Genomic DNA, 26,527 nt, shown 5'->3' with positions numbered 1-26,527 from the left:
CTTCCTTTCTAGTAAGAAGGGATTATGTAGTCATGGCGATGTGTGTCACGGTCAGCCCACATGAGAGTGTTCCAGGTCAGGTGTCCATATGTTTGCGTATTGTTGTTTGTGTTTTTTGTATCTGGTGTATTATTCGATATTGATTTTTGATTCTTTTGAAGGTCTTTTTTGAACAAGAGCTCTTAGGACTGAGGCGTTTTGAGTGATCATCCTGTAGTCTGGGATAAGCTGCTCCTGGTCATGGATCAGAAGTGTTACGCTGAAAGGACGCTTCATGGTACGATTTACTCTAGTGTAGGCTGTTAAGTTGAATTATTTAATTCTAGGCCACGGTGTTTCTTTATAGTCACAGTAAGTGTTTATGCTAGTGCATGCTAGATTTTGTGTAATGAAATGTTGAGCCATCTTTGAGAGCCACTTTGTCATCGGCTTGACAATTAGCATGTGATTTGTTTTCATTCTCTCAAAGAGAATCAACATAATTTCTCCTTTTTCCCAGTGTAAAGGTGATGATATGGTTAAATAGATTGAGGGACATGATCAATCACAATTCAGTATGCAAATATTGTGGTGCAGTTACCACTTTTTTGTTTGTTTACATTTTGAATGGTCTTTTAAAGGGATACTCCACCCAAAAATGACAATTCTGTCATGATTGACTCACCCTTGAGTTGATTCATCCCTGTATGAGTTTCTTTCTTCTGATGAGCACAAAAGAAGATATTTTAAAGAATGATTGGAACCAAACAGTTGCTTGGCACCATTGACTTCAATAGTAGAAAAAAAATACTATGGAAGTCAATGGTGCCAAAAGTTCCAATCGTTCATCAACACGATTCCTTTTGTGTTCAACAGAAGTAAGAAACTCATACAGGGTTGCAACAACTTGAGGATGAGTCAATCATGACAGAATTGTCATTTTTGGGTGGAGTATCCCTTTAAACATGAGTCTAGCTTAGATAAATAGATGGCACATTTAAGGCTAAAAGGACCTAAAGTTTTAATGAACACTGTGAATTTAAGCTTTTTTGGACATGTATAATGATATTACTAAAGTTTACTTGAGTATCCTGTTGCCTGTTAAATATTTTGGTAGATGCATATAGAAATTATTCAGTACCATGTTATCAAATCATGGTATCCAAGTGTGGTATTTTGCCATGGTGTATAAAATGTTAAGCAGCAAAAACTATTTTCAACATCGATAATAATCAGAAATTTTTCTATCAATCAGAAATTGAGCAGGAAATCTGCATATTAAAATGATTTCTGAAGGATCATGTCACACTGAAAATTCAGCTTTGCATCACAGGAATAAATTACATTTTTATATTTATTAGAAATGGAAAACAAAATAAAAAATAAATTGTGGCAACAGATTACAAGCAATATTATTAATTCAATTTAACAATAGAATTGAGTAATAATTAATCAAATTAATTCCTTAAAAGTTAACTATTTAAAATGAGTAAAACGTACAACCCCATAAAAAAACATACATTTAAGTCACCATTATGGTGATCCGTGTTTGTTTTAAAATGAAGGTTTTCTCCTTCAGTGATTCTACTTTTTAACATCAGGTGTCTTCAATGTTGGCAATATAAAATAAAGAGATCTTAATTCATTTTTGATGTCTGTTTGTTATTTAGATATTTTTGTTTATTTTTTGGGTGTAAACTTTACTCATTTTAAATGGTTAACTTTTAAGGAATAATTTGATTAATTATTACTCGATTCTAATTTGTTCAGTTTAATTAATAATAGTGCTTGTAATCTGTTGCCACAATTTTATTGATTAGATTTTCATTTTTACAGTGTATTTTAGATTTTCTATTTATGTTATTTTTGATTAAATAAATGCAACCCTGTCGATGATAATGGACTTCTTTCTAAAACGCGTGTGTGTGTATTTATTATATTCAGTTAAATTCAATAATCCAAATATCAGTTTATGAATCGGCCTGTTACTGAAAAAATTGTAAGGCTCCAATGCTCCATCCTTTTTTTGTAATTATATCAATTATTCTCTGATTATAGTTGCTGGAAAAAAAGGAATTTAACTGGATTTTTGACATCTTGATGTCTGGTTAAGTTTTGTTCATATTACAGGTTTATTTAGTCTTGGCAGGAGAATAAAGGTGGTTGCTTCAACATAATATTGACTTGTATGCAGTCGGTGATCATTATTATGTAGGAATTTGACCAGACTCTAATGGAAATTTGGTGGAAAATCTAACATGGAGTTAGGCAAAGAGAGGAAATGATGAATGAGAATTGGGGGGCAAAAGACACTCAAAACCAAAAGTCATTTCAGTGCCCTTTTCTCCAACTCAGCGTATTCATTTAATGAGGGTTTTTAGAAATGAAAAGACAAGACTGAGAGAGGGAATGAAAGAAAAGAGATTAGAGAGGTAAAATCCCACTAGCCATCTGTGCAGGACGGGCCCAGTGGGAAAGGCCGGGGTGGGGGGTTTGGGGTTAGCGGTCTCCATCAGAACATAATCCTGCAGAAATGAATGAATGCGTGTACTGTAATCCCTGTCTGCAGTAGGACAACTCATCTGACCTATCTCTGACGTTTACATCTGTCCCACATGGCATATTAGCATGAAAGAATCAGAAATTGGTGCGATATTGGTTTGTTTGAACGTATGAATAATCAATTTGCCCTGGTGCAGTGTGTAGACGAGAGCTGTGTGTAAACAACTAGCGTCTGATATTTCTTCATAAAATGTTAAACAACTTGTGAATCACTTATGCTGTTGCTTTTGATAACAGCATTTGCTAGTCCTACTTGTAAATGTATACCACACGTTGCATGTATGCAGTTTGTTGCTGTTTGTCCATGTACTTCTTGGATGTTCAGTCTGGCACTTTCTGTGTGCATATACTAAATGATTTTACGAAGTCACAGAGACCAAACGTTGAATGAACAAATGAGTGTCATGCTAGTGTTCTGCAGTAATGATGTGCTGATGGAGAAAGAGATTCAGGCCAGTTAACAGAACGATCACTGGCTCTATTTGGCCAGTGCTGCATTGCCACTGTCTCACATATGCATGTGTTACTTTTTATGCATTGCTAATTTAAACATTTGGTTTGCCAATACATTGCAGTACATTACATTGTTTGCATTGTTGTTGAAATTGCAAGAAAGATTCCCTGACACTCTTTGAAGCATTAGTTCTTGTCAGTGCCAGCCATTGTCTTCCAATTTTTTTTTATGAATTAATTGCTCCTATAGCTGTATAATTTCTAGTATTGTTGTATGTGTGTTTGTGTGTAAATGTATATATGTATGTATGTGTATATATATATATATATATATATAAACATGAATTTATAATAAATAAATGTATATATTATAATATATTAATAATTAAATTAAAAATGTGTGTGTGTGTATATATATATATATATATATATATACATTTTAATTTAATTATTCATATATTGTATGTGCATTTATTTATTAATTATATTTCATTAAATTTATTTATTATATATATATATATATATATATATATAAACATTTTTAATTTAATTATTCATATATTATAATGCATACATTTATTTATTATCAATTTATAAATGTAATAAATAGAAATCATGTTCTAAAGCATGAAAGTTATTATAAATATTATTAAGATCTAAAATTATTTCTATATGATGTTACAATATATTATTATTTATTATATTATCAATGCAATTATTTGTATTGTATTTGCATTTATTTATTAATTATATTTAATTAAATGTATTTTATATATATATATATATATACATTTTTAATTTAATTATTCATATTATAATGCATACATTTATTTATTATCAATTTATAAATGTAATAAATAGAAATCATGTTCTAAAGCATGAAAGTTATTATAAATATTATTAAGATCTAAAATTATTTCTATATGATGTTACAATATATTATTATTTATTATATTATCAATGCAATTATTTATATATTATGTTATATTAATGCATTTATTCTACTTTAAAAACATGTTCTGAAGCATTAAAAGTAAACTAAATTATATAATTTTATAATTCAATTATATGATGTATTTTTTATCTAAAATTCTATTTAAAAATATTTATAAATTAAATACAATTATATTATATTACAAGTATATTTTATGTAATAATAATAAAAATGTTAATGCTTCAAATATATAATTTTTGTAGTGTGCGACTGAAAATATTCGGTATTCTGTAAATATGAACAGACCCGGCCGGCACGATACCACAGAGTTTAGAAACAGAGATTTTTACAATGCAATTGAGATGGGTATCTTTGTGAAGAATGAGAGAACATGTGGATGACTGCAGAAGAGTACCCTTGTTCACAATATTCTTTGTGTGTGTGTGTGTGTGTGTGTGTGTGTGTGTGTGTGTGTGTGTGTGTGTGTGTGTGTGTGTTTGAGAGAGAGAGATGGAGAGAGAGTGTGTGTGAGATAGCAAACAGGTCCCGGTGAATTATTCATTGTGAGAAAATGAAAAGGTCACAGAGATTGAGTTTCATTCGTAGATGGAGAGGCAGATCTCTGTATGAACACAGACAGCACAACAGATGCAGATGTTGGAAGGACCAGAAATTGTTTAGCACTTCAATTCAATGGAAACTATGAATGACAAAAGACATGAAAGAATCGTCTGATGTATGAATGTCTTTATACCTGCAAGGACAGACTTGTGTTTGTACAGAGTACAGACATCTGCTCAAAGAAACTTTGCATGTTTTGCATGTTTTGCTTCCGTAATGTGATGTCTTAAAGGCACAATATGTAGTTTTTCTGCTTTAAAAATAGCAAAAAATAACTGTGTCTATGTTATATATTTCTATTAGATGTGTACTTGCATTATCCCGACAGTTTTCACCAACTTTCAAATCTGGAGAAATGTATAGTTTAATTCGAAGACACGGGCCGTTTCTTTATTTCCGTTTCGTCGCTCGTCTATGGCGTCATATAACCTTTGACTCCTCTATTTTCTCGAACTTGGAACCCGGCGAAGCCGCCAAACTCAAAGGGGAACACCGGACTACCACCAATAAAAGCAAAGAAAACGACGAAGAAAAAAAAAGTAGTAGCTAGTATGATTTTGCAACTGCACCAAACTTGACCGAGACTAATATTTATATTAGTCTGTATTAGTTATGGACCACGACTACCAGAGCTGGTCCCGAGCCTTTTTGGGGGCCCTAAGCAGAATTTGATTTGGGGGCCCCTCCCACTACATGGAGTCACCCGTGCTTGACGATTATTGACACAAATATCATGCAATAATGATACATTACAATTTAATACAGTGAGGTAACTCATTAATTAATACAGTGAGGACAACAACTCCCGTGAGCCCACGTTGTTTCCCGACGTCATCAATGTACGTCTTTTGTTATTATTTAGATTGAGTGCCCCCTGGTGGCCAAAAAATACATACTGTGCATTTTAACTAATGAAATGAAATGTTGGGTGTGTCTTGATTTTATCCGTCGGGAAATGATTGGATTGTGAAAAGTGGGCATTGCATATTATCAGAACAGTGACAGTCTTGTGGTTGAAAGTGATCGTAACATTCATCATTCACGTGCATCATGCTTTCCTTTCCATTTTTATTTGTTTATTTATTTTACTCTTTAACCATGTGAGTGTGTTTGTTTGTGCACGTGTGTATGCTTTTGCTGTAACTCTTTCCCTATTAATGGTAAGCACTATCACCTCATAAAGAGCCTCTGCTCTAATGTAACAAAACACAGCTGTGTGTGTGTGTGTGTGTGTGTGTGTGTGTGTGTGTGTGTGTGCGTGCATTGTAAACCTCTCATTCCCTGTTCCAATCTCTCGTTCAGAAGGCCAGATGGCTTCTGTCATATAGAGAACTAACAGAATGAGGGAGCGAGAGAATGTGAAACTAATGAATAGAGGGAAAAAAAAGTATTTTGGGGAACGAAAAGGATTGAGAGATCACATCTGCTGTGAGTGTGTTCCCATCAGGAGTGTAAGAATGAACACTCTGCTAATTATCTGTGTTAACGTGTTGTTTGTTTTCTCTTGTTTGGTCACCACAGCAGGTTTACTTACACAGCACTCTTAAGTGATAGTAGAGATTTCACGTCATTGTTTAATAATGTAGGCTATGTAAGGGGAAAGATGTCGTTTCCGCAGCACCAAATGGAATTGCATGCACAGTTTTGGCTGGGAGAAGTTTGTCTGAATAATATAAGGCTGGAAGAATGTACATAACTTGTTTGAAAATGGTCATATATTTGCAATTCAGTTTTGATTTGCACAGAAGTGAATCAAAAAATTTCACTCTTAAATCAAAAAAGTATTCGAAAGGATTTAAGCCATATTGATGAAGCCACTGCATGTTGTGGTGAGAAAATCTAATAATGTTTTTTTTCTGATATATCAACAAACTAATGAACAAAAATGGAATGAATTAATGAATGAATGAACAAACGTCAAATTAATGAAAGAAAAAAGCATCATTGCACCAAACAAACTAATGACCAAAAAAAAATGAATGAATGAATGAACTAAGACCTGAACAAACTATTATAAGAAAACAAGAACAAACTAATGATCAAACAATGGATGAATGAACAAACTAAGACCCAAAAACAAAAGAACAAATTATAAAAAGAAAACATGAACAAACTACTGACCAAACAATTGATGAATGGCTGAATGAATGAATGAAAGAGCGAACGAATGAACTAAGACTTGAAAAAACTATAAAAAGAAAACAAGAACAAACTACTGACCAAACAATTGATGAATGGATGGATGGATGAATGAACTATTATATATTTAGTTATGTTAATAATAAATAATAAAATATTGATATATTTATTATATATTTACACACACACACACACACATATATATATATGTATGTATGTATATGTGTGTGTGTGTATATATATATATATATATATATATATATATGTGTATGTGTGTGTGTATATATCTATATATATATATATATATATATACTGTATATATATATATACTGTATATATATATATATATATATGTGTGTGTGTGTGTGTGTGTGTATATATACTGTATATGTGTGTGTGTGTGTGTGTGTGTGTGTGTGTGTGTGTATATATGTATTTATTTATTTTTTTCCTATTCATATTAATATATATAAAACATTTGATGAAACTGTGCAGCCCTACAAACAAGCACATCAAATAAATAAATACAATTGTTATCAGAAAAATCATTATTTTATGTATATAATTATTTAACAAAAGAAGAAATAATACCATTGGAGTATTTCAATGTAAAATAAAAATAATATATTTAAGGAAAAATGTGACAATTCATTTTTTCGGTACAATTTCTTCATTTTAAGCTTCATTTCAATCAAGCTTTGTTGATTAAGCTGTGCCACAGTGTCAAGTGCCAAGCTTCAACTCAAAGCGCTTATATTTATTTCATTAAATTGAGGCCTTTGGAATTTGATAATCGCCCTAAGCCATATTGTAATTTCGGTTTTATTTCGATTCATTGTGCCGCCCTACCATATTCATGCTTTTGTATTTTCCCCCTGAAGTCCACTTATGAGGTCAGTCAAGGTTTCATGCCCCAAAAGCAGAGATAATTTAGTTTTTCATGCCACCCTCTCTTGGATCCTTTTAAAGGACCTCTTAGAAAACAGGGTGTGATTGCTACTCTGCCTGTAAAGCATTATTTAAATGACCTCTGTTATGATTGGCTAACTGGTGTACTTCACACTCTCATGTGACTCTCAAGGTGTGGCAAGTTGCTGAATACTAATCGGTAACGATATGTAAATGAGGGTGCTCACATGTTAATGAGCTCATCAAAACCACAATGATAATTTACAGATTTGTTTTTCTAAATGTTCAGTTTGAACTAGAGGAAGCTTTGTGTTGAGAATATAACAGTGTGTCTGTGTACACTGTTTTATTTGAAATGTGCAAGGAAAATCCTGTTTTCTTTGGTATGTCCCTTGTAAGGCTGATATTGTCTTATCTCAAGCTAATTGTGCTGATCTGGTTCCTCTGGCCAGCTGTGTGTTATATGACCCTCCACTCATGTGGTGACTGTTCAATTCCTTTCTCGGTGTGTATTCTCTGAAAAGTGAAGCGAATGTCTTGACTTTCACTGGAAATCCTGTTAAGTGCTTTGGGACGGTGTGTATTGGCCTCTGTGACAGTGTGTTCATATGGATTTTAAGTAGCTTAAAATCACTCATTCAGCTCAACTGTACACAACATGAGCAGCTACACAGCTGTTGTGTCTGTCTGCACAATGCAGTGTACAATGACCCTTCCTTTCAGTCATTCTTGTTCTTTTAGAGTCGATGTTCATTAATACGTTAGTTCTTTTGTCGGTACATTTGTTAGTTCAAAACATTCATTTGATATTCTTTTAATTGTTTCGGTCTTGGTTCATTCATTCATTCTTTCATGGTCAGTAGTTTGTTCATGTTTGCTTTTTATAGTTTGTTCTTTTATTTGGGTCTTAGTTCATTCGTTCATTCATCAATTGTTTGTTCATTAGTTTGTTCTTGTTTTCTTTTTATAGTTTTTTCGAGTCTTAGTTCGTTCGTTCATTCATTCATGCATGCATTGATTCACTCTCACTCATTCAATTCATTCATCCATCCATTCATCAATTGTTTGTTCATTAGTTTGTTCTTGTTTTCTTTTTATAGTTTTTTCGAGTCTTAGTTCGTTCGTTCATTCATTCATGCATGCATTGATTCACTCATTCAATTCATTCATCCATCCATTCATCAATTGTTTGTTCATTAGTTTGTTCTTGTTTTTTTTTAGAGTTTTTTCGAGTCTTAGTTCGTTCGTTCATTCATTCATGCATTCATTCAATCATTCATTCATTCATCCATACATTCATCAATTGTTTGATCAGTAGTTTGTTCTTGTTTTCTTTTTAGTTTTTTCGAGTCTTAGTTCGTTCATTCATTCATTCATTCATTCATCCATTCATCAATTGTTTGGTCAGTAGTTTGTTCTTGTTTTCTTTTTAGAGTTTTTTCGAGTCTTAGTTCGTTCGTTCATTCATTCATTCATTCATTCATTCATTCATTCATTCATTCATTCATTCATTCGTCCATCCATCCATTCATCAATTGTTTGGTCATTAGTTTGTTCTTGTTTTTTTTTTAGAGTTTTTTGGAGTCTTAGTTCATTCGTTCAATCATTCAACCATCCATTCTTTAATTGTTTGGTCAGTAGTTTGTTCATGTTTTCTTTTTATAGTTTTTTTTCGAGTCTTAGTTAATTCATTCATTCATCAATAGTTTGGTCAGTAGTTTGTTCTTGTTTTCAATTTTTTTATAGTTTTTCGAGTCTTAGTTCGTTCGTTCATTCATCCATTCATTAATTCATTCATTCATTCATTCATCCATTCATCAATTGTTTGGTCATTAGTTTGTTCTTGTTTTCTTTTTATAGTTTTTTGGAGTCTTAGTTCGTTCGTTCATTCATTCATTCAATCATTCAATCATTCATTCATCCATTCATCCATTCATTTATTCATCCATCCATTCATCCATCAATTGTTTGGTCAGTAGTTTGTTCTTGTTTTCTTTTTATAGTTTTTTGGAGTCTTAGTTCGTTCGTTCGTTCATTCATTCAATCATTCAATCATTCATTCATCCATCCATCCATTCATCAAATTTTTGGTCAGTAGTTTGTTCATGTTTTCTTTTTTTAATTTGTTCTTTTGTTTTGGGTCTTAGTTTTTTCATTCATCCATTGTTTGATCATTAGTTTGTTCTTGTTTTCTTATAATAGTTTGTTCAGGTCTTAGTTCATTCATTCATTCATTCATTTTTTTGGTCATTAGTTTGTTTTGTGCAGTGATGCTTTTTCTTTAGTTATATTATTCAAATAAATGTCTGTTTTTTCCTTTCATTAATTTGACATTCATTTGTACGTTCGTTCATTCATTCATTCATTCACCATTTTTGTTCATTAGTTTGTTGTCAGTATCATTTTCTTTTATTTATTAGTTTGTTTGTTTGTTGACGTCTTTGGTTTGTTCCGTTTTTTTTGGTCTTTTAGTTGTTGAATCATTTGTTTGTTGAAACATTTGTTCGTTCAAACATTTTTGTTTATTAATTCAGTCTTTCATTCAATCATTTCTTGTTTATTTTTTGGTCCTTCAGTTTTTCCCCACATTCATTTATTTGTTTGTTAATTTGTTTGACGTGTATTATGTTTTTTCTTTAATTAGTCCATTTCGTTTATTACTTTGTTCTTTCATTTGTTCTTTTGTTTGTTTTTCCATTTGTTAGTTAGGTAGTTTTGTTTATTTGACAGGTTTTCTTCAACCCTTCATTTTGCTTTTCACAAAGCACAAACACACACACACATTAGTGTTCACATTACATTAGCCAAATAAATACCATTTTAACAAAATTAAGTGACTGTAATTTAGAGGGAGGGTGAATAAAATAGAGGTAGAAAGAGCAAGAGAAAATAAAAGAAAGAAAGGAAAAGCAGATTTGAGTGGAAGGGAGAGGCTGGCAGTCTCTAACCACTGTGGTCTCCAAATCATAAATTTGAGAGCAAGGGAGTGCGGTTGAGAAAAAAAAAAGGAGTGGGTCGAAAAAAAAAGAGCAACAGAAGGGGGAGTGATTGGAAGCGTGAGGAGTGGAACGGCACAACTCGTTTGCACTGGCACTCGTGTGGGAATTTTTGACCCTCTCCCTCTTTCCGTGACTCTCCTCGACTCGGCCAGGCGTAATTATTCCTCTCCTTTTTAACCTTGAGAGGTCTGTTCTAAAACGAGACGAAAGGGGGGGATGAAAACGGCAATCAAGATGGACAAGCCGAGAGTGAGAGGCTAGAACGAGGGATGAAAACAACAGGCTCTTCGGTCCGTCTCTGAACGTTTTCCTTCCTGAGCGAAGAAGAGCAGATATCTCCGCTCACCCTCATATGGGGGAGTGAGCGAGCGACAGACAGGCAGCGAGAGGAGGGATACCCCCAGGACACAATCACAGGAGAACGCTTTTTCTCTGCCGCCTCCCTCCATTTTTATTTCTCCCCTCTTTTTTGGGCTGCTCTTCATGGGAGGAATGTGGAGGCAGCATTTTCCAGGCAAGACGCATGTTTCTGAAATTGGCCAAAAGCAAAAGTGTGTGTTGTGTGTTGTGTGTGTGCGCGCGCGTGTGTGCACGGTACTTGCTTTTTGATGGTGTCACAAGCGCATGTCTTGGCTACTGTCTGTGACACATCTGCAAACTAGTTCGGCATGTGTGTGCACAGTGCTTTGTGTTCCTGGCTCCTTATCGTTAGTGAGTGCGTGTGTGCATGTTTGCCAACCAAATCCCTGGGTAATAGATCAGGAGGGGTGGAGAGAGAAGAAAAAGTGACGCAGCACAGATACACTCTTATTAGACACTCATGCACCTGGTTTATTTCAGGATCTGGACGGCCATTCAGTGATCTGACCATTTTAACTCCTTTTCTGCAAGTGTCTATTTGCTTTGAGGCAAAAAGTGTCTTTTTGTGTGTGTGTGTGTGTGTGTGTTTGTGTGACGGTGAGAGATGAGGTTGCTTGGTAACCATAAGCAGCAGTTGACAGTGAGGTGAGGCACTTGGCTGCCAGGTTTTTTTCAAATCCAAGATTGCTTGTAACACACACACACACACACACACACACACACACACACACACACACGTACACACTTATTAAAACCACAGCGGCACACCTAAGAAGTGTGGAAACTCACACATACTGTGTGATATACACGCTGCCATATTTAACACACACACACACACACACACAAGCGCACAGATCCACGTCAACGCAACTCCATGGAAAAATCTTCTCATTTCCTTTTGTTTTTACAGACTTTTATTGTTCATGGGATTTCAAAGAGAGTATTACATTTCTCTCTCTCTCTCTCTCTCTCTCTCTCTCTCTCTCTCTCTCTCTCTCTCTCCTCTCTCTCTCTCTCTCTCTCTCTCTCTCTCTCTATCTCTCTCTCTCTCTCTCTCTCTCTCTCTCTCTCTCTCTCTCTCTCTCTCAAATTAGTTTCACATACATTAAAGTAATAGTTCTCCCAAAACTAGAAATGTCATTATTTATTCACCTTTGATTTTATTTCTTCTGTTGAACATACATGGAGATGTTTGGTAAAATGTAGACTATGGCAAAAAGGTCTGCACTAATTGTAAATATTCACATTTATTACGAGCAGACTGAAATGAACATGATTATCTTTGTATCCCTTCCTCTTTTGATCTCACATGAATTTTATACTTTCTGCATCAATGATTGGTCACATGACATGCAAGAACAAAAAATATATATGTTCTTACTTAGTATTTCTGTCTTGTTTTCTAGTACAAATATTTGAACAGTCTTGAATTTAGAAATGGTTAGTTGAGAAGCAAAAGTCTTGTTACCTGTAAAATGTTAAGCAAGTTTATTCTTAAAATAAGAAATATGCTGGTGAGGTAATAAAAATAAACTAATTTCAAAGGGAGGACTGTTTTATTTTTCTCATCCCATGGGCAGATATATTATAATTATATATATTACACTCTAAAAAATGCTGGGTTGTTTTAAACCCAATTTTGGGTCAAATATGGACAAACACAGCCATTTGATTACATTTTTAAATAACATTTCAACCCAATGTTTGAGTTTGTCCCTATTTGACCCACAATTGGGTTCGATATTTGTAACGGAAAACAAGACAATAATCCAGAGTAAGAAAATCATTCTTTGCACTGTTGATATTAAATGTACGATGCACCATATTTGAACGCAAATTCAAGATTCAAAAGCTTTGGCGGACGAAAATATATATTTTAAATGACTTATGAACCACATGAACTACATTTTTTGATGCTCTTGTTTGTCATATTTGCAGCTTGATGGTCACATGACATGAAAAAAACAATGCTAAAATTCTTAGAAATATTACTGTGTTCCATAGAAGAGAGTTTTGAAACAACATATGGATATGTATTTTCATTTCATTTTTTTTTTAAGTGAATGATCCCTGCTGGGAGAAAACTGCAAAGATTGAGAGAATTTGTGATGGCAAGTCAAGTAAAAAGCCTCACATCTCTAAAATCGATGTTTTGTCGGGATCTTTTGTGCACTATGATCAGAGTAAATGTGGAGAATGGCTGAAGGGTAGGGCTGAGATTTTCCCCTGCTGCTCTCTGATTGGATAATTCCCCATTCTGGCCTCTGATTGGATAATGGCTGTGTACTGCTGTACTGCTCAGACTCTGTTTGTTTAAAAATCCCTGAGTTTAAGTTTGCCTTCACTGTTCATGTCCAAAAAAGCTTTTAGAGCAGGCTGTATGAGCTCTGAAATTGTTTATGGGTTGGAAAATGAACAGTCGGCACGGTTGATTGGTCGAGCACCTAGATGAAGGGGATTGCGTTTGTGTGTGTGTGAGAGAGGGAGAGCCCCATCAGTCTGTCCTTCCCCCTCTGGTTTCTCCCGCTCTGATGTAGTGATGGCTCCACCATGTCATTTGTGTTTCTGTTTGATGTGTCCACTGCTCATTTAAAGCGTGCCAAACCCCTGATCTCCCGCATCCACTCCGTTTCCCTCGGAGAGACCCAACGCTGCCTTAATATCTCCCACACAATTATTTTTTAATAATACCATGGTAAATAATTCTCATTTGAAGTCATTTTTAAATGGATGGTGGAGAGTGAAAAGAGAGAAACAAGAGAACAAGATGTTTCCCCCAAAGGCTATTAAATGAAATGTATTCATAACTCTGCCCAAATGCTGCAATCTCCATGACAACAAGACCCATGGCGGGAGGGTGATTGGGAAGTTGACGCTCTTCTCTGTGTTTGGCAGGTATAAGGCCTCAGATCATGAACGGCCCGATGCACCCTCGGCCGCTGGTCGCTCTGCTGGACGGGAGGGACTGTACCGTCGAGATGCCCATCCTGAAGGATTTGGCCACGGTGGCCTTCTGTGATGCCCAGTCAACGCAGGAGATCCATGAGAAGGTCTGTTTGCTCCATTTCCTTCCTTCCTTCCTTCCTTCCTTCCTTCCTTATTTTTCCTTCCTTCCCTCTTTTTAACCTTAATTCCTTCCCTATTTTTCCTTCCTTCCATCCTTTTAAACTTCCTTCCTTCCCTATTTTTCCTTACATCCTTTTAAACTTCCTTCCTTCCACAATTTTCCTTCCTTCCCCATTTTTCCTTCTTTCCTTATTTTTCCTTCCTTCCTTCCTTCCTTCCTTCCTTCCTTCCTTCCTTCCTTCCTTCCTTCCTTCCTTCCTTATTTTTCCTTCCTTCCCTCTTTTTAACCTTCATTCCTTTCCTATTTTTCCTTCCTTCCATCCTTTTAAACTTCCTTCCTTTCCTATTTTTCCTTCCTTCCTTCCTTCCATCCTTTTTAAACTTCCTTTCTTCTACAATTTTCCTTCCTTCCCCATTTTTCCTTCCTTCCTTCCCTATTTTTCCTTCCTTCCATTCTTTTAAACTTCCTTCCTTTCCTATTTTTCTTCCTTCCTTCCCTCCTTTTAAACATCCTTCCTTTCCTATTTTTCCTTCCATCCTTTTAAACTTCCTTTCTTCCACAATTTTCCTTCCATCCTTCCTTCCTTCCTTCCTTTCTTCCCTCCTTTTAAACTTCCTTCCTTCCCTATTCTTCCTTCCATCCTTTTAAACTTCCTTCCTTCCCTATTTTTCCTCCCTTTCCTCCTTTTAACCTTCCGTCCTTCCCTATTTTTCATTCCTTCCTTATCTCCTTTAAACCAACCTTCCTTCCTTCCCTCTTTTTAACCCTCCGTTCTTTCTTCCCTATTTTCCTTCCTTCCCTATTTTTCCTTCCTGCCTTCCATCCCTCCTTTCAACCTTCCTTCTTTCCTTCCTTCCCTATTTTTTTATTTCCATTCTTCCTTCCTTCCAACCTTTCTTCTTCCCTTCATTTCCTCCTTTTCCTTCTTCCCTTCTTTCCATCCCTTTTTTTCAAACTTCCTTCCTTCCTTCCCTCCGAGCTTCCGAGGAACCAAATCATTTCAACCAAACAGATTTTGCTGCTGAATTTTAAATCAGACAATAATAAATACATAACATGCATGCTAAACAAAAGCATAATTCTGCCAGAAACACGAGTTCATTTAAAAACACGCAGGCTGTGATTCATTTTATAGTGACCCAATTATCAGACCCAGTTACAAAGGTGTAGAATTTCATTGCATTGAATTGAATTACCCTGTTAAGTTTAATATTATGTTTTATAGGGGCAGTCGTGGCCTAATGGTTAGAGTCAGACTGGTAACCCGAAGGTCACAGGTTCGATTCTCAATACCGACAGGAAATGACTGAGGTGCCCTTGAGCAAGGCATCTAACCCCAAATCACTCCCCGGGTGCCACAGCAAAATGGCTGCCCACTGCTCCGGGTGTGTGTGTCCATGGCTTGCAGTGTGTGTGTGTGTTCATTACTCACTGCCCCTAATGTGTATGCACTAACTTGGATCGGTTAAATGCAGACGACAAATTCAGAGTATTACGTGGCCGTCACGTCACTTAATTTTTTGCTATTTGGTTCAGAATATGGTTTTGTAAAGAGTAAAAAACAAATAATTATCAAACTGGAAGGAAATGCATTAAAAGACATGTACACGAGCATGGCAAACTCATCATGAGAAATGCATTACACCCACATACTCCTCCCAGGCTCAGGATGCTACAAAGAAATGATTTATGTGTGCTTAATAAACATCCCCCAGTTTTGTGCCCTGATGTTTATAGTGTGGTATAAATGTGTCTCTGGCAGGTGTTGAACGAGGCGGTGGGGGCGATGATGTACCACACCATTACTCTGACCAGAGAAGATCTGGAGAAATTTAAAGCCCTACGAATCATAATCCGCATCGGTAGTGGATATGACAATATCGACATTAAAGCAGCTGGAGAGATGGGTAAGCGCATTGGGTGACAAACGCCAAGACATGTTTCCTGCTCACGACTTTTAGTCTTAAAGGAGTAGTTTACTTTTAAAAAAACTTTTGCTGATAATTTCCTCACCCCCATGTCATCCAAGATGTCCATGTCTTTCTTTCTTCAGTCAAAAAGAAATTAAGGTTTTTGATGAAAACATTCCAGGATTTTTCTCCATATAATGGACTTCAATGGGAACCAAACAGTTCAAGGTCCAAATGAGAGTTTCATTGCAGCTTCAAAGGGCTTTAAACGACACCAGTCGATGAATAAGGGTCTTATCAAGCGAAACGATCGGTCATTTAATAAAATAAATAAAAAAGTTGAAGTTTTATAAGCTCAAATGCTCGCCTTGCTCTGTTCTGTGATGCGCGTTCGTGACTCTCCTGTTCAAACTCGTTCATCATAATTAACAAATCTTAAGTCATGACTGGAAGGGTCCTAGATAAGACGCTTATTCGTCATCTGGTGTCGTTTAAAGACATTTGAAGCTGCACTGAAACTCTCATGTAGATTTGCCCCATTTAGATAATGAGAATAATAAGAATAAAAACCTTCACATGCACCATGGGACAACACTGTTTTTGTGTTGCTTTCAACAGATTTCTGGACAATAATATACACCTGAAAAATGAGTAGTGAGAAACTTAAAACATTGATAATATTGTGAAAAGCTGGAGCAAATGAAATGTAGAATGTATAAAGATGTTGAGTTTATATAGCGTGATATTTGGCATCACAGAACACACTCCTGACATCAAATACTGCTCAGCTGAGAATCTAGGTTCAGAAAAACAAAGTTCTCCACATGTAGTGAGGAAAAGTTGGATGTCTGAAGTCTTTCAGAGACAGAAGAAGGTATTGGAGGACTAATTGTTCCTCTGGGACAGACAGTTTATATGGTTAGAGTTCAAGAAAGAAGGTGTTCTGGCTGGATAATGATCTCCATTTTTCCTTTTAATGATGTCTGGAGAAACTTGCAGGTCAAATCCATGATGGTTAACTTGACTGTCAGTATGAATAGACCATCTGAGGTCTTGAATGTTCAGATATGTAAATATCAATCTTTCCATGAATCAGACTGAGCATTTGTGTATGTCTGCAGGTATTGCAGTGTGTAATATCCCATCAGCCGCTGTGGAGGAGACGGCAGACTCGACGCTTTGCCACATCCTGAACCTGTACAGGAGGAACACGTGGCTGTACCAGGCCATGCGGGAGGGCACACGGGTCCAGAGCGTGGAGCAGATCCGAGAGGTGGCGTCAGGGGCCGCCCGCATCAGAGGGGAAACACTCGGACTTATTGGCTTTGGTGAGAGACAGAAACAGAGAATTCATCAACAAACACAAGAACATTACACAATTGTGTTAAAGGGGTGATGAACTGAGAAATCAAATTTAAATCAAATTATAAGAATATCCTGTAAGTTTCAGAACTGAAAACGTCCTTGTTAGTCCAATAAAAGCTTTTATTGACACCAGGCTCAGCAAACGACTCGTTTTTAAAAGTGGGGAACTATGACGTCAAAGAGGATAAAACACCACCCCCGCATGAGACGATTAACGCCTACTTCAACACGGCCGGTTTAGCTCCGCCCACCGATCTGCGCATTACACTCATAGCTAAATAACATAGATGCCTACCTCGTGATGACAAACCGGGTCGAGCTACCGAGCAATAAACATGCACTGACGAGTGAAACTCATTATAATATGCAAAACTGTTATCCACTCACAGCAGTGGGCGTTTACTTCCAAGTCTTCAGTGCGAGACGCCCATAAAAACTGAGCGTTTTTGAGCTAGGCTCAAAACTAGGGTTGAAAATAGCCTACTACTTATTCATTTTGATGTTTTTTAATGTAAAAACCAAGCGAACGTTATAAGTTGACCTCAGACAACAATATGATAAAATTTAAAAAGACAGTTCATGACCCCTTTAAGCATTACATAATATAATAATGCTTGTTAATGCCATTAAGTTATAAAATTGAGTTCAATTATTATTTAATTTATTTACATTAGTTGTTTGTTCTGTATTATACATTGAAATTTGAGATATAAATGCATATACATGCTTTTATCCAAAGCAACTTATATGAATACACTAACATAGTGATTGAAACATGAAAAAAAAAAATCATTAAAAAAAAATAATGTAAGCACGCATCGAGACTAAATTCAAGCATTTAATTAAAAATATAATATAATAATAATTAATATAATTTAGTGGTTGCAAATTTTTGACTGGTAGTGTACATGAACATATTATAATTACATATTAAAAATCAAAGGAATGGTTCAAATGAATTATGTTTATTCACTGTCTGGTCATCAATGTGTAATTTTTGTTTTCATATAACTGAAGTCATTGGTGACAAGAGTTTCTCCAAGAAGAACAAACAAGCATTATAGTTGTCATTCAAGTTATATAAGCAATCCTCTACTGGGTGTCTATATATTTATGTATATGTGTGTTATAGGCCGATCAGGACAGGCAGTCGCTGTTCGAGCGAAAGCGTTTGGCTTCAATGTGATCTTTTACGACCCATACTTGCAAGACGGTTTAGAGCGATCGTTGGGCGTTCAGAGAGTTTACACATTACAGGACCTCCTGTACCAGAGCGACTGCGTGTCTCTCCACTGCAACCTAAACGAACACAATCACCACCTCATTAACGACTTCACCATCAAACAGGTAATCCATTAATCGCATCCTGTTATCACGAGCGCCATCTTGTGGCTGTGGCATGAACATGACATGTTTTCGTAGATGCGACAGGGAGCGTTTCTAGTCAACACAGCCCGAGGGGGCCTGGTCGATGAAAAAGCCCTGGCTCAGGCTCTAAAAGAGGGCAGGATACGAGGGGCCGCCCTGGACGTTCACGAATCTGAACCCTTCAGGTAATATTCGTAATGACATACTAATTAGAACAATCTCCATGTTTGCTGTACGCCACAATTCTCTTCAGCTGCACCTAAATTTGCATGCTATTACTTCTATATAATATGCAATATTAGGATTAGTGCATCCCAGATTATAGTACATTGACAATGGTGTGTTATTTCAGATGGTCAAATATAGCAAGGACTGCAATGTTTTCTGTTTTGGCATTTTACTTTTCTAGAACATAATGGAAATCTGTTAAGGGAGCACAACATTAATATATTTCGCTTGTATTATTGTATTATTCTCATTTGATTATTATCACAATGTATTGCAATGTATCCAACGTTGAGTGATTATGAATTTTCAAAAGTTTGCATTTGGTAATAATACTATTTTTTTTTAAATAATAAAAAAATTAAAGATTTTGTAACATTAGTACTTTATTACTTTTTTAGTTTTATTACTGTTTCAACTTTCTATTAATCAAAAAAATGCTGAAAATACATCATGATTTCGACAAATGTTTAGCACAAATATTTAAAAAAAAATTTTTTTCCAAGCATCGTATAAATGATTTCTGAAGGATCATGTGACACTGAAAACTGGAGTAATGATGCTGAAAATTCAGCTTTGCATCACAGGAATAAATTACATTTTGTGATATATAAAAATTTTGTATAGTTTTAAATGTAAATACATTGATGCAAATCAGGTTATAGTCTCATTCTGTATCCCTATGCTATGGTTTTCTCTCAGTTTTACTCAGGGTCCTCTGAAGGATGCGCCCAATCTGATCTGCACCCCTCACACGGCGTGGTACAGTGAGCAGGCCTCACTAGAGATGAGAGAGGCCGCGGCCACCGAGATCCGCAGGGCCATCACTGGTATGAAAGCTCCCTTTGACCTCTTTCTTAAAATGTTTTCTGTTCAAAATGTAACCGCTTCTGATGATGTCATTGTAGAATTGGCATACGAAATTGTGATTATCATAGGGTTGCATGTTTCATTTATTATGGTAAAGTTAAAGGAGAACTCCGGCGCAAAATGAACCTTTGGTCTAATAAAACAACAGTACCTAGTCGACCGTTCTCTGAGATTTGTTTTCATGATAATCGAATGTAAAGAGTTTTATCTCTAAAAACTAGTCGAGACTGTTTTCCAAAAATGGCTCCTGCCTGTATAGACGAAGTGAACTGTCTTTATAAAGTATCTTCTTATTAAATGGTCTGTACACTTACAAAGTTCTCAATGCTTCGGTTTGTATTTAGGGACCCTCATTATGTTATTGTGTTAGTGTGGGGCTACTTTGAGCCTTGTTAGTGGTATTAACTAGCGATTTCTTTTTACTTATTATATGCCCCCATATACTAGCGTTATACACTAAACAGTTTTTAGAGCTAAAACTCTTTACATTCGATTATCATGAAAACAAATCTCAGAGAACGGTCGACTGGGTACCGATGTGTATTAGACCAAAGGTTCATTTTGCGCCGGAGTTCTCCTTTAATTATGGTTAACTGGAGTGAATGTGAACTGTGAAGGGAAGGGGTCCTGATTTACCTCTCTTTCTCTCAGTTCTATCTATATATATATTGCATAACTTTTCAAACTGTTATTTTAACATTCTTGTGCTGCCTAGCAAGCACTTGTATTTCCTTCAGGGAATGTAAATCTAGTTCTTTATATAAACTCTGTCTCTCTCAAAGGATCCGTTCTGTTGTACATCAGTCATCATGTCTCTGGGTTTTTTCTGGTTTTCAGGTCGTATTCCAGACAGTCTCAGAAACTGCGTCAACAAGGAGTTTTTTGTTACCACGGCGCCGTGGGGGATGATGGAGCAGCAGGTACACCCGGAGCTCAACGGAGGAGCTTACAGGTGAGAAAAGAGATTTTGAGCATGCACAGAACCTAACATACATTACCTGCCATGCCATACTAACCTTTATTCCATCCACCCCTCTGTTTGCTAACATCTCCAACACCCTTGTTTCTGGGATTGAGAATCGACAACCGGTTCTCATTTAGAACCAGAACCAAATGATTTTCCTGCCATTCAGTTCTATTAATCTTCCAGCCTAAAAAATAATTCTTAATACCAGATTTAACATACAGTAAAAAAACTTAAATTAAACTTAAAGTGTGTATATATATATATTCTGTATTCTATATTCTATCTTGAATTAAATTTCAATATACACAAATAAATTGCAATATAATTTAGTGATATTTATGAGCTAGATTGAAATTAATAATTTGATGCAAAGGAATTATTGTGTACACACATGTTTTTACATTGTACTTATATTTAAAAAATACCAGCATGTAATTACAGCTGTAATTAATTTATGTAATTACATCTGTAATTACACAGCTGACCCATCCCTTACACTTAAACCTACTCATACCACCACACCTGTCCCTAAACTTACCCATATCACACCTCAATAGCACCAAAAGTGATTTACAATACAACATGAGCACAATAAGTACATTGTACTTATTTTTAAATGTAAGTACATAGTACTTAAAGCCACTTAATATAAAGTGGGACCAAGATGTTTAATAAATAGTATAATATACTATACTATAGAGAGAGAGATATTTAATAAACTTAAAATAATATATTTATTATTTGTTAAACATAAAAAAATTGTTATAGTATTTACTAAAATATTTAAAAAAAATAGTGTTATAATTAAAAGCAACGGTAATAATAATATAATAAATAAAAAATAGAATTTGTTAATAAATTATATAAATATTTAAAATATTATAAATATTTAAAAACATCAAAATGTTACAAAAAAAAAAAAGTGGAGTATCCCTTTAACAGCATTTCTGAGAATTTCACTTACAAAAGTACTAAATCTTTAATCAAATCTTTGTATTGTCATATAAAATCTGAATCAAAACCAGATTCATTAAATTCCCTCTAATCGCCATCCCTGCTCTTTTCCCCACTCTACTCAAGATCACTCCTTCCTCGCAGTGAGATGAAATACTCAACAAATTCATTCATTCTGATGTATGAGCAGCCAACCAGCACAGCGGCTGTGTTCAGCAATGCAAACAAGCTTCATTAGTTCATCCCTGTGTAGTGAGTGTAATCCCTCCAGATCGCAATATGCAAATAGACTTAAAGGTTACTGCCGTCTGTCCCTGTGGCAAACATAAATTAACTTCTCTCTACATCGACAGCGTCACCTCTAGCTTTACCCGCTATGACCCTTCTGAACGTTTCCCTCAACTAACACCTCATTTTTATGCATTTAACTCCTCAACCCACACACACACACACAATGTGTGTTGCTCAGTCTGATTGCTTCTCTCGCTCAGCAGAGTGGCCCAACCGCTACCAGCCGTTTCTCCTGGTGGCCTGCAAGACAAAATGTATACCTAAACAATGACAGGTAAATATTCACAGAGTACTGCAACACAGCCGTCGCCAGATATCAAGAAAACAGCCCAAATAGCTCTGAAAGACATTGATGAACTAAACTGAAACATCAAGCTTATCCTTACTTTGATTTGACAACTTTTGTTTTTACATTTCTCATTCTCATGCGCATCATGAAACCTTCCTATTTATGGAAATGTTACATAAAGGCTGAACAGCAATTTTACTTACTAATTGTTTTTTTTTATTGGTTCTAGAATTATTTTAATTACACATATTTTTTTATTTCTGTATTTTGTGGTGTTGTATGAGCATTTGTTAAATTAAATGGTGATTTTGTATGGAGGGCTATTTGTGCCACAAAGTATTTGAGCATTCAATAAATCACCTGAGGAATCAATAAATCAAATAATAAATTAGTTAAATGCATACCTTACATTTATTTTAAGCAATAAATAAATAAAACCTTAAAGGAGTAGTTCACTTTTCAAAAATGTTTTGCTGATAATTTCCTCACCCCCATGTCATCCAAGATGTCCATGTCTTTCTTTCTTCAGTCGAAAAGAAATTCAGGTTTTTGATGAAAACATTCCAGGATTTTCTCCATATAATGGACTTCCGAGTCAATTCGTTCGTTTCCTTCGTTGAATGAACTAAATGACTCTGAAAAAGATTCGTTCATTTTGATGAATGAGTTCGAACAGGAGAGTCACGAACACTCATCACAGAACAGAGCTAGGCGAGCATTTGAGCTTATAAAACTTAAACTTTGTTATTTATTTATTAAATTATTTATTATAATTATTTAGTAAATTATTGGCAAACGTTTTTTCTAAAGTAAAAAACTCCTTTTAATAAAGAATTATCTGTAGCACTTTACAATAAGGTTTGTTAATGTTAGTTCATAAAAAAATACTATTCATTGTTTCTTCATGTTAGTTCACTCACAGTGCATTAACTAATTTTAACAGATACAACATTTGATTTTACCAATGTGGTAACACTTTACTTAAAGGGGTGTGCATAAGACTAATATGACATGAGACAATATGACAATATGTTATGAATATGAAGGAAGTTTTATGCATGTTAGTGACAACTGTCATTAAGTGTCTTTCGCTCAGTTATGACATTTTTAATGCAAATATGACATTGTTTGAGATGTCTTTGTTGTGACACCTTGACATAAACCAATACATCATAACCTGTCAGTGTCTTTGTCATGACAACTTGACATTACTAAGACAACACAACCTGTCATAAACATGACATAACAGATTCATTATCACACTTAACCACCTAGCTTTATTGGTTAGCATTACATTAAACTGGCAGGTGGTTGGTTTTCATTGGCTATCATGAAGCCATTATTACTCTTTAATGACAAATTAAATTAGTACCACTGTAGTTGAGGTCACGGAAAATATTCATGACACCGTTATAATGGCCTCATGACAGCCGATGTCAAAGCCAACCACATGACAGTTCAACTTAATTTAATGTCAAGTTGTCCTGACAAAAACACTGAAAGGTTATGATGTATTGGCTTATGTCAAGGTGTCATAACAAAGACATCTTAAACAATGTCATATTTGCATTAAAAATGTCATAACTGAGCGAATGACACTTAATGACAGCTGTCACTAACATGCATAAACCTTACTTCATATTCAAGACATATGTCATGTCATGGTTATCAAGATGTCATGTCAGTCTTATGCACACCCCTTCAAGTAAAGTGTTACCTTAAGTTTTTCAGCCAAAATGAGTCTGTAAGCAATTTGTTGTAGTCAAAGAGTGTAGCAATAAAGTAGTTCACTTTTGAAAAAAAAAACTTTTGCTGATAATTTACTCACCCCATGTCATCCAAGATGTCCATGTCTTTCTTTCTTCAGTCGAAAAGAAATTAAGGTTTTTGATGAAAACATTCCAGGATTTTTCTCCATATAATGGACTTCAATGGGAACCAAACGGTTCAAGATCCAAGATCCAAAATACAGTTTCAGTGCAAACTGTTCAAAGGGCTTTAAACGATTCCAGACGATGAATAAGGGTCTTATCAAGAGAAACGATCGCTCATTTAATAAATAAATAACAAAGTTTAATTTTTATAAGCTCAAATACTCGTCTTGCTCTGTTCTGTGATGAGCGTTCGTGACTCTCCTATTCGAACTTGTTCATCAAAATGAACAAATCTTTTTCCGAGTCATTTGGTTCATTCAATGAACAAAACAAACTAGTTGACTCTGCAAAAGATTTGTTCATTTTGATAAACGAGTTCGAACAGGAGAGTCACGAACGCGTATCACAGAACAGAGCAAGGCGAGCATTTGAGCTTATAAAACTTAAACTTTGTTATTTATTTATTAAATGAGCGATCGTTTCGCTTGATAAGACCCTTATTCATCGTCTGAAATCATTTAAAGCCCTTTGAACAGTTTGCAGTTTGCACTGAAACTGTCTTTTGGACCTTAAACCATTTGGTTCCCATTGAAGTCCATTATATGGAGAAAATCCTGGAATGTTTTCATCAAAAACCTTAATTTCTTTTCGACTGAAAAAAGAAAGACATGGACATCTTGGATGACATGGAGGCGAGTATATTATCAGCAAAAGTTTTTTGAAAAGTGAACTACTCCTTTAAACCAATGACCTCACCGTAACTCTGTATTCTCTATCTTATCTCCAGGTTCCCCCCTGGTGCAGTGGGTGTGTCTCCTGGTGGCATGGGTGGACAAATAGAGGGCATGATGCCTGGCGGGGTGCCCAGTGCCCACCCCCTGCCGCCGGGCGCCCAGCCCAGCCTCGCCCCCTCCCCCACCCAGCTCCTCAAACACAACGACCATAGAGAACACCTGGCCAAGTCATAACCACACACCTGACCGCTGACCAACTGCAAATCGTAGAGACTAAGAGACAGTGAACGGGTGAACAAGCAATCAGCTGCCAGCGCCAGCTGCACCAGAGACATGCTTCATGGACGTCTGCCACTGTCTTGTTTTTCAGTTTGAGTGTTTCTCCGTTCATTACGTTTTAACCTAGGAAGTTCGGTGGTTTTGTTTCTGTCGTTTTTGCGAGGGGCGGACGTCATTTCCACCTGTTCGTACGCAGGTGGGCGGTGCTTTCTTGTCAGGAGGCGTGGCATCACACAATGGCCACGCCTCTTTCCTCGTGCACCAGTTCGAAACATTGACTGATACCCACATGTCATGCACTTCTCTTCTTCCTCCTCCTCACCTTATTTGGGCACGTAACAGAACTCGACGCAGTTATACGTTTCAACAACGTTTCTATCTTTACATCCACGGAATTAGTGCTCGTCTTTGTTTCAGTGTTGATAAAAAAATATATATATACAGTGAATCTATTAAGAGAACAGAGAGGGAAAGGCTGTTCTTGGGCAAAAATAAAGATGATAGAGAAATGATTAGCATTTGTTTTTGTTTTTTTCAGAACATTTAGAGTAGCTGACCTCCTCTTGTTTACAGAATTGCACAAATTGAACAAGCACCAGCTCAGAAACCACCCCTCTTTAAGACCCAAGAGCACACTATTTTACTAATATATATATATATATATATATATATATATATATATAAATAAATTAATTTAGATTAAAAATGTTTTTGGTTTTTTTCAGGATTTGTTTGATTCTCTGTCGGGTTTTTAAATGTCAGTTCCCAAAAATGGTAATTTGGATCAGAGTGAACGTCACCATGAGGAACATTTTGATTTTGTGTTTGCTATGAGTTCTGTAAAACTCCAAAAATAGATGGCAGCTCACTTAGATTAAAAAAAGGGACTGGAGTGAAAAACCGCCCCTGTCTCAGGAAGAACATTTACTCCGAAACACACGACAACCCGGTGGTCTAGATACTCGCTCCTTCCCATCAGCCTCTTCGCCTACCCGAGGTATTTTTTATAGATCTGACATCCAGTGCGTTTTTTTGGTGTTGAATGTATGGCAGTTAAATTAGATTTGTATTGTCTAGTTTAATGTTTTTGTAACCATACTTTCCTGTGATCCTCTCCCTGTTCCTTTTCTTTTGGGTTCTTTATGTGGAAGCGCACTGTTCGGAGCTCATTGTGTTGTTTATATGCAATATCCTGAGGTCCTCGGCCAACTCCGGTCAGGTTGGTTCCAGAACTGTAGGTTTGGTTTTTAGTGTGAGTATTTGTATTTGTTTATTGTACCGAGGTGAACATTTAGCATACAGTACAGTTCAAATAAATAAAAAAAACAAAATACCGTTCTGACTTTCTATACTGTGCTTGTGTGTTTGTCTTACTTTA

The 26,527-nt window shown here is 35.7% G+C and overlaps 1 protein-coding gene across 12 annotated transcripts in view; it reads left to right on the top strand.

Moving 5' to 3' along the window:
- Positions 1 to 26,496, top strand: part of ctbp2a (C-terminal binding protein 2a) — a 58,109-nt gene extending 31,613 nt beyond the window's left edge. For 7 of the 12 annotated variants that reach the window (XM_039681780.2, XM_039681783.2, XM_039681786.2 and 4 more), the window contains 8 exons: positions 13,852 to 14,006; positions 15,786 to 15,930; positions 17,055 to 17,261; positions 18,431 to 18,645; positions 18,721 to 18,851; positions 19,594 to 19,721; positions 20,599 to 20,713; positions 24,924 to 26,496. In XM_039681780.2, the coding sequence (XP_039537714.1) occupies positions 13,852 to 14,006; positions 15,786 to 15,930; positions 17,055 to 17,261; positions 18,431 to 18,645; positions 18,721 to 18,851; positions 19,594 to 19,721; positions 20,599 to 20,713; positions 24,924 to 25,104 (1,277 nt within the window). In that variant the 3' untranslated portion in view covers positions 25,105 to 26,496. Of the gene's footprint in view, positions 1 to 10,603; positions 11,111 to 13,851; positions 14,007 to 15,785; positions 15,931 to 17,054; positions 17,262 to 18,430; positions 18,646 to 18,720; positions 18,852 to 19,593; positions 19,722 to 20,598; positions 20,714 to 22,173; positions 22,248 to 24,923 lie in introns of those variants that run through there. The other 5 variants (XM_089120146.1, XM_089120149.1, XM_089120145.1 and 2 more) reach the window with 3 other exon arrangements.
- The last annotated feature ends 31 nt before the right edge of the window (positions 26,497 to 26,527 follow it).

Source organism: Pimephales promelas, chromosome 15 (assembly GCF_988280905.1).
Source record: "Pimephales promelas chromosome 15, fPimPro1.hap1.1, whole genome shotgun sequence".
NCBI classification, from domain to species: domain Eukaryota; kingdom Metazoa; phylum Chordata; class Actinopteri; order Cypriniformes; family Leuciscidae; genus Pimephales; species Pimephales promelas.
Note: the sequence above shows the minus strand (reverse complement) of the source record. Positions and strands in the feature narration are given on the sequence as shown.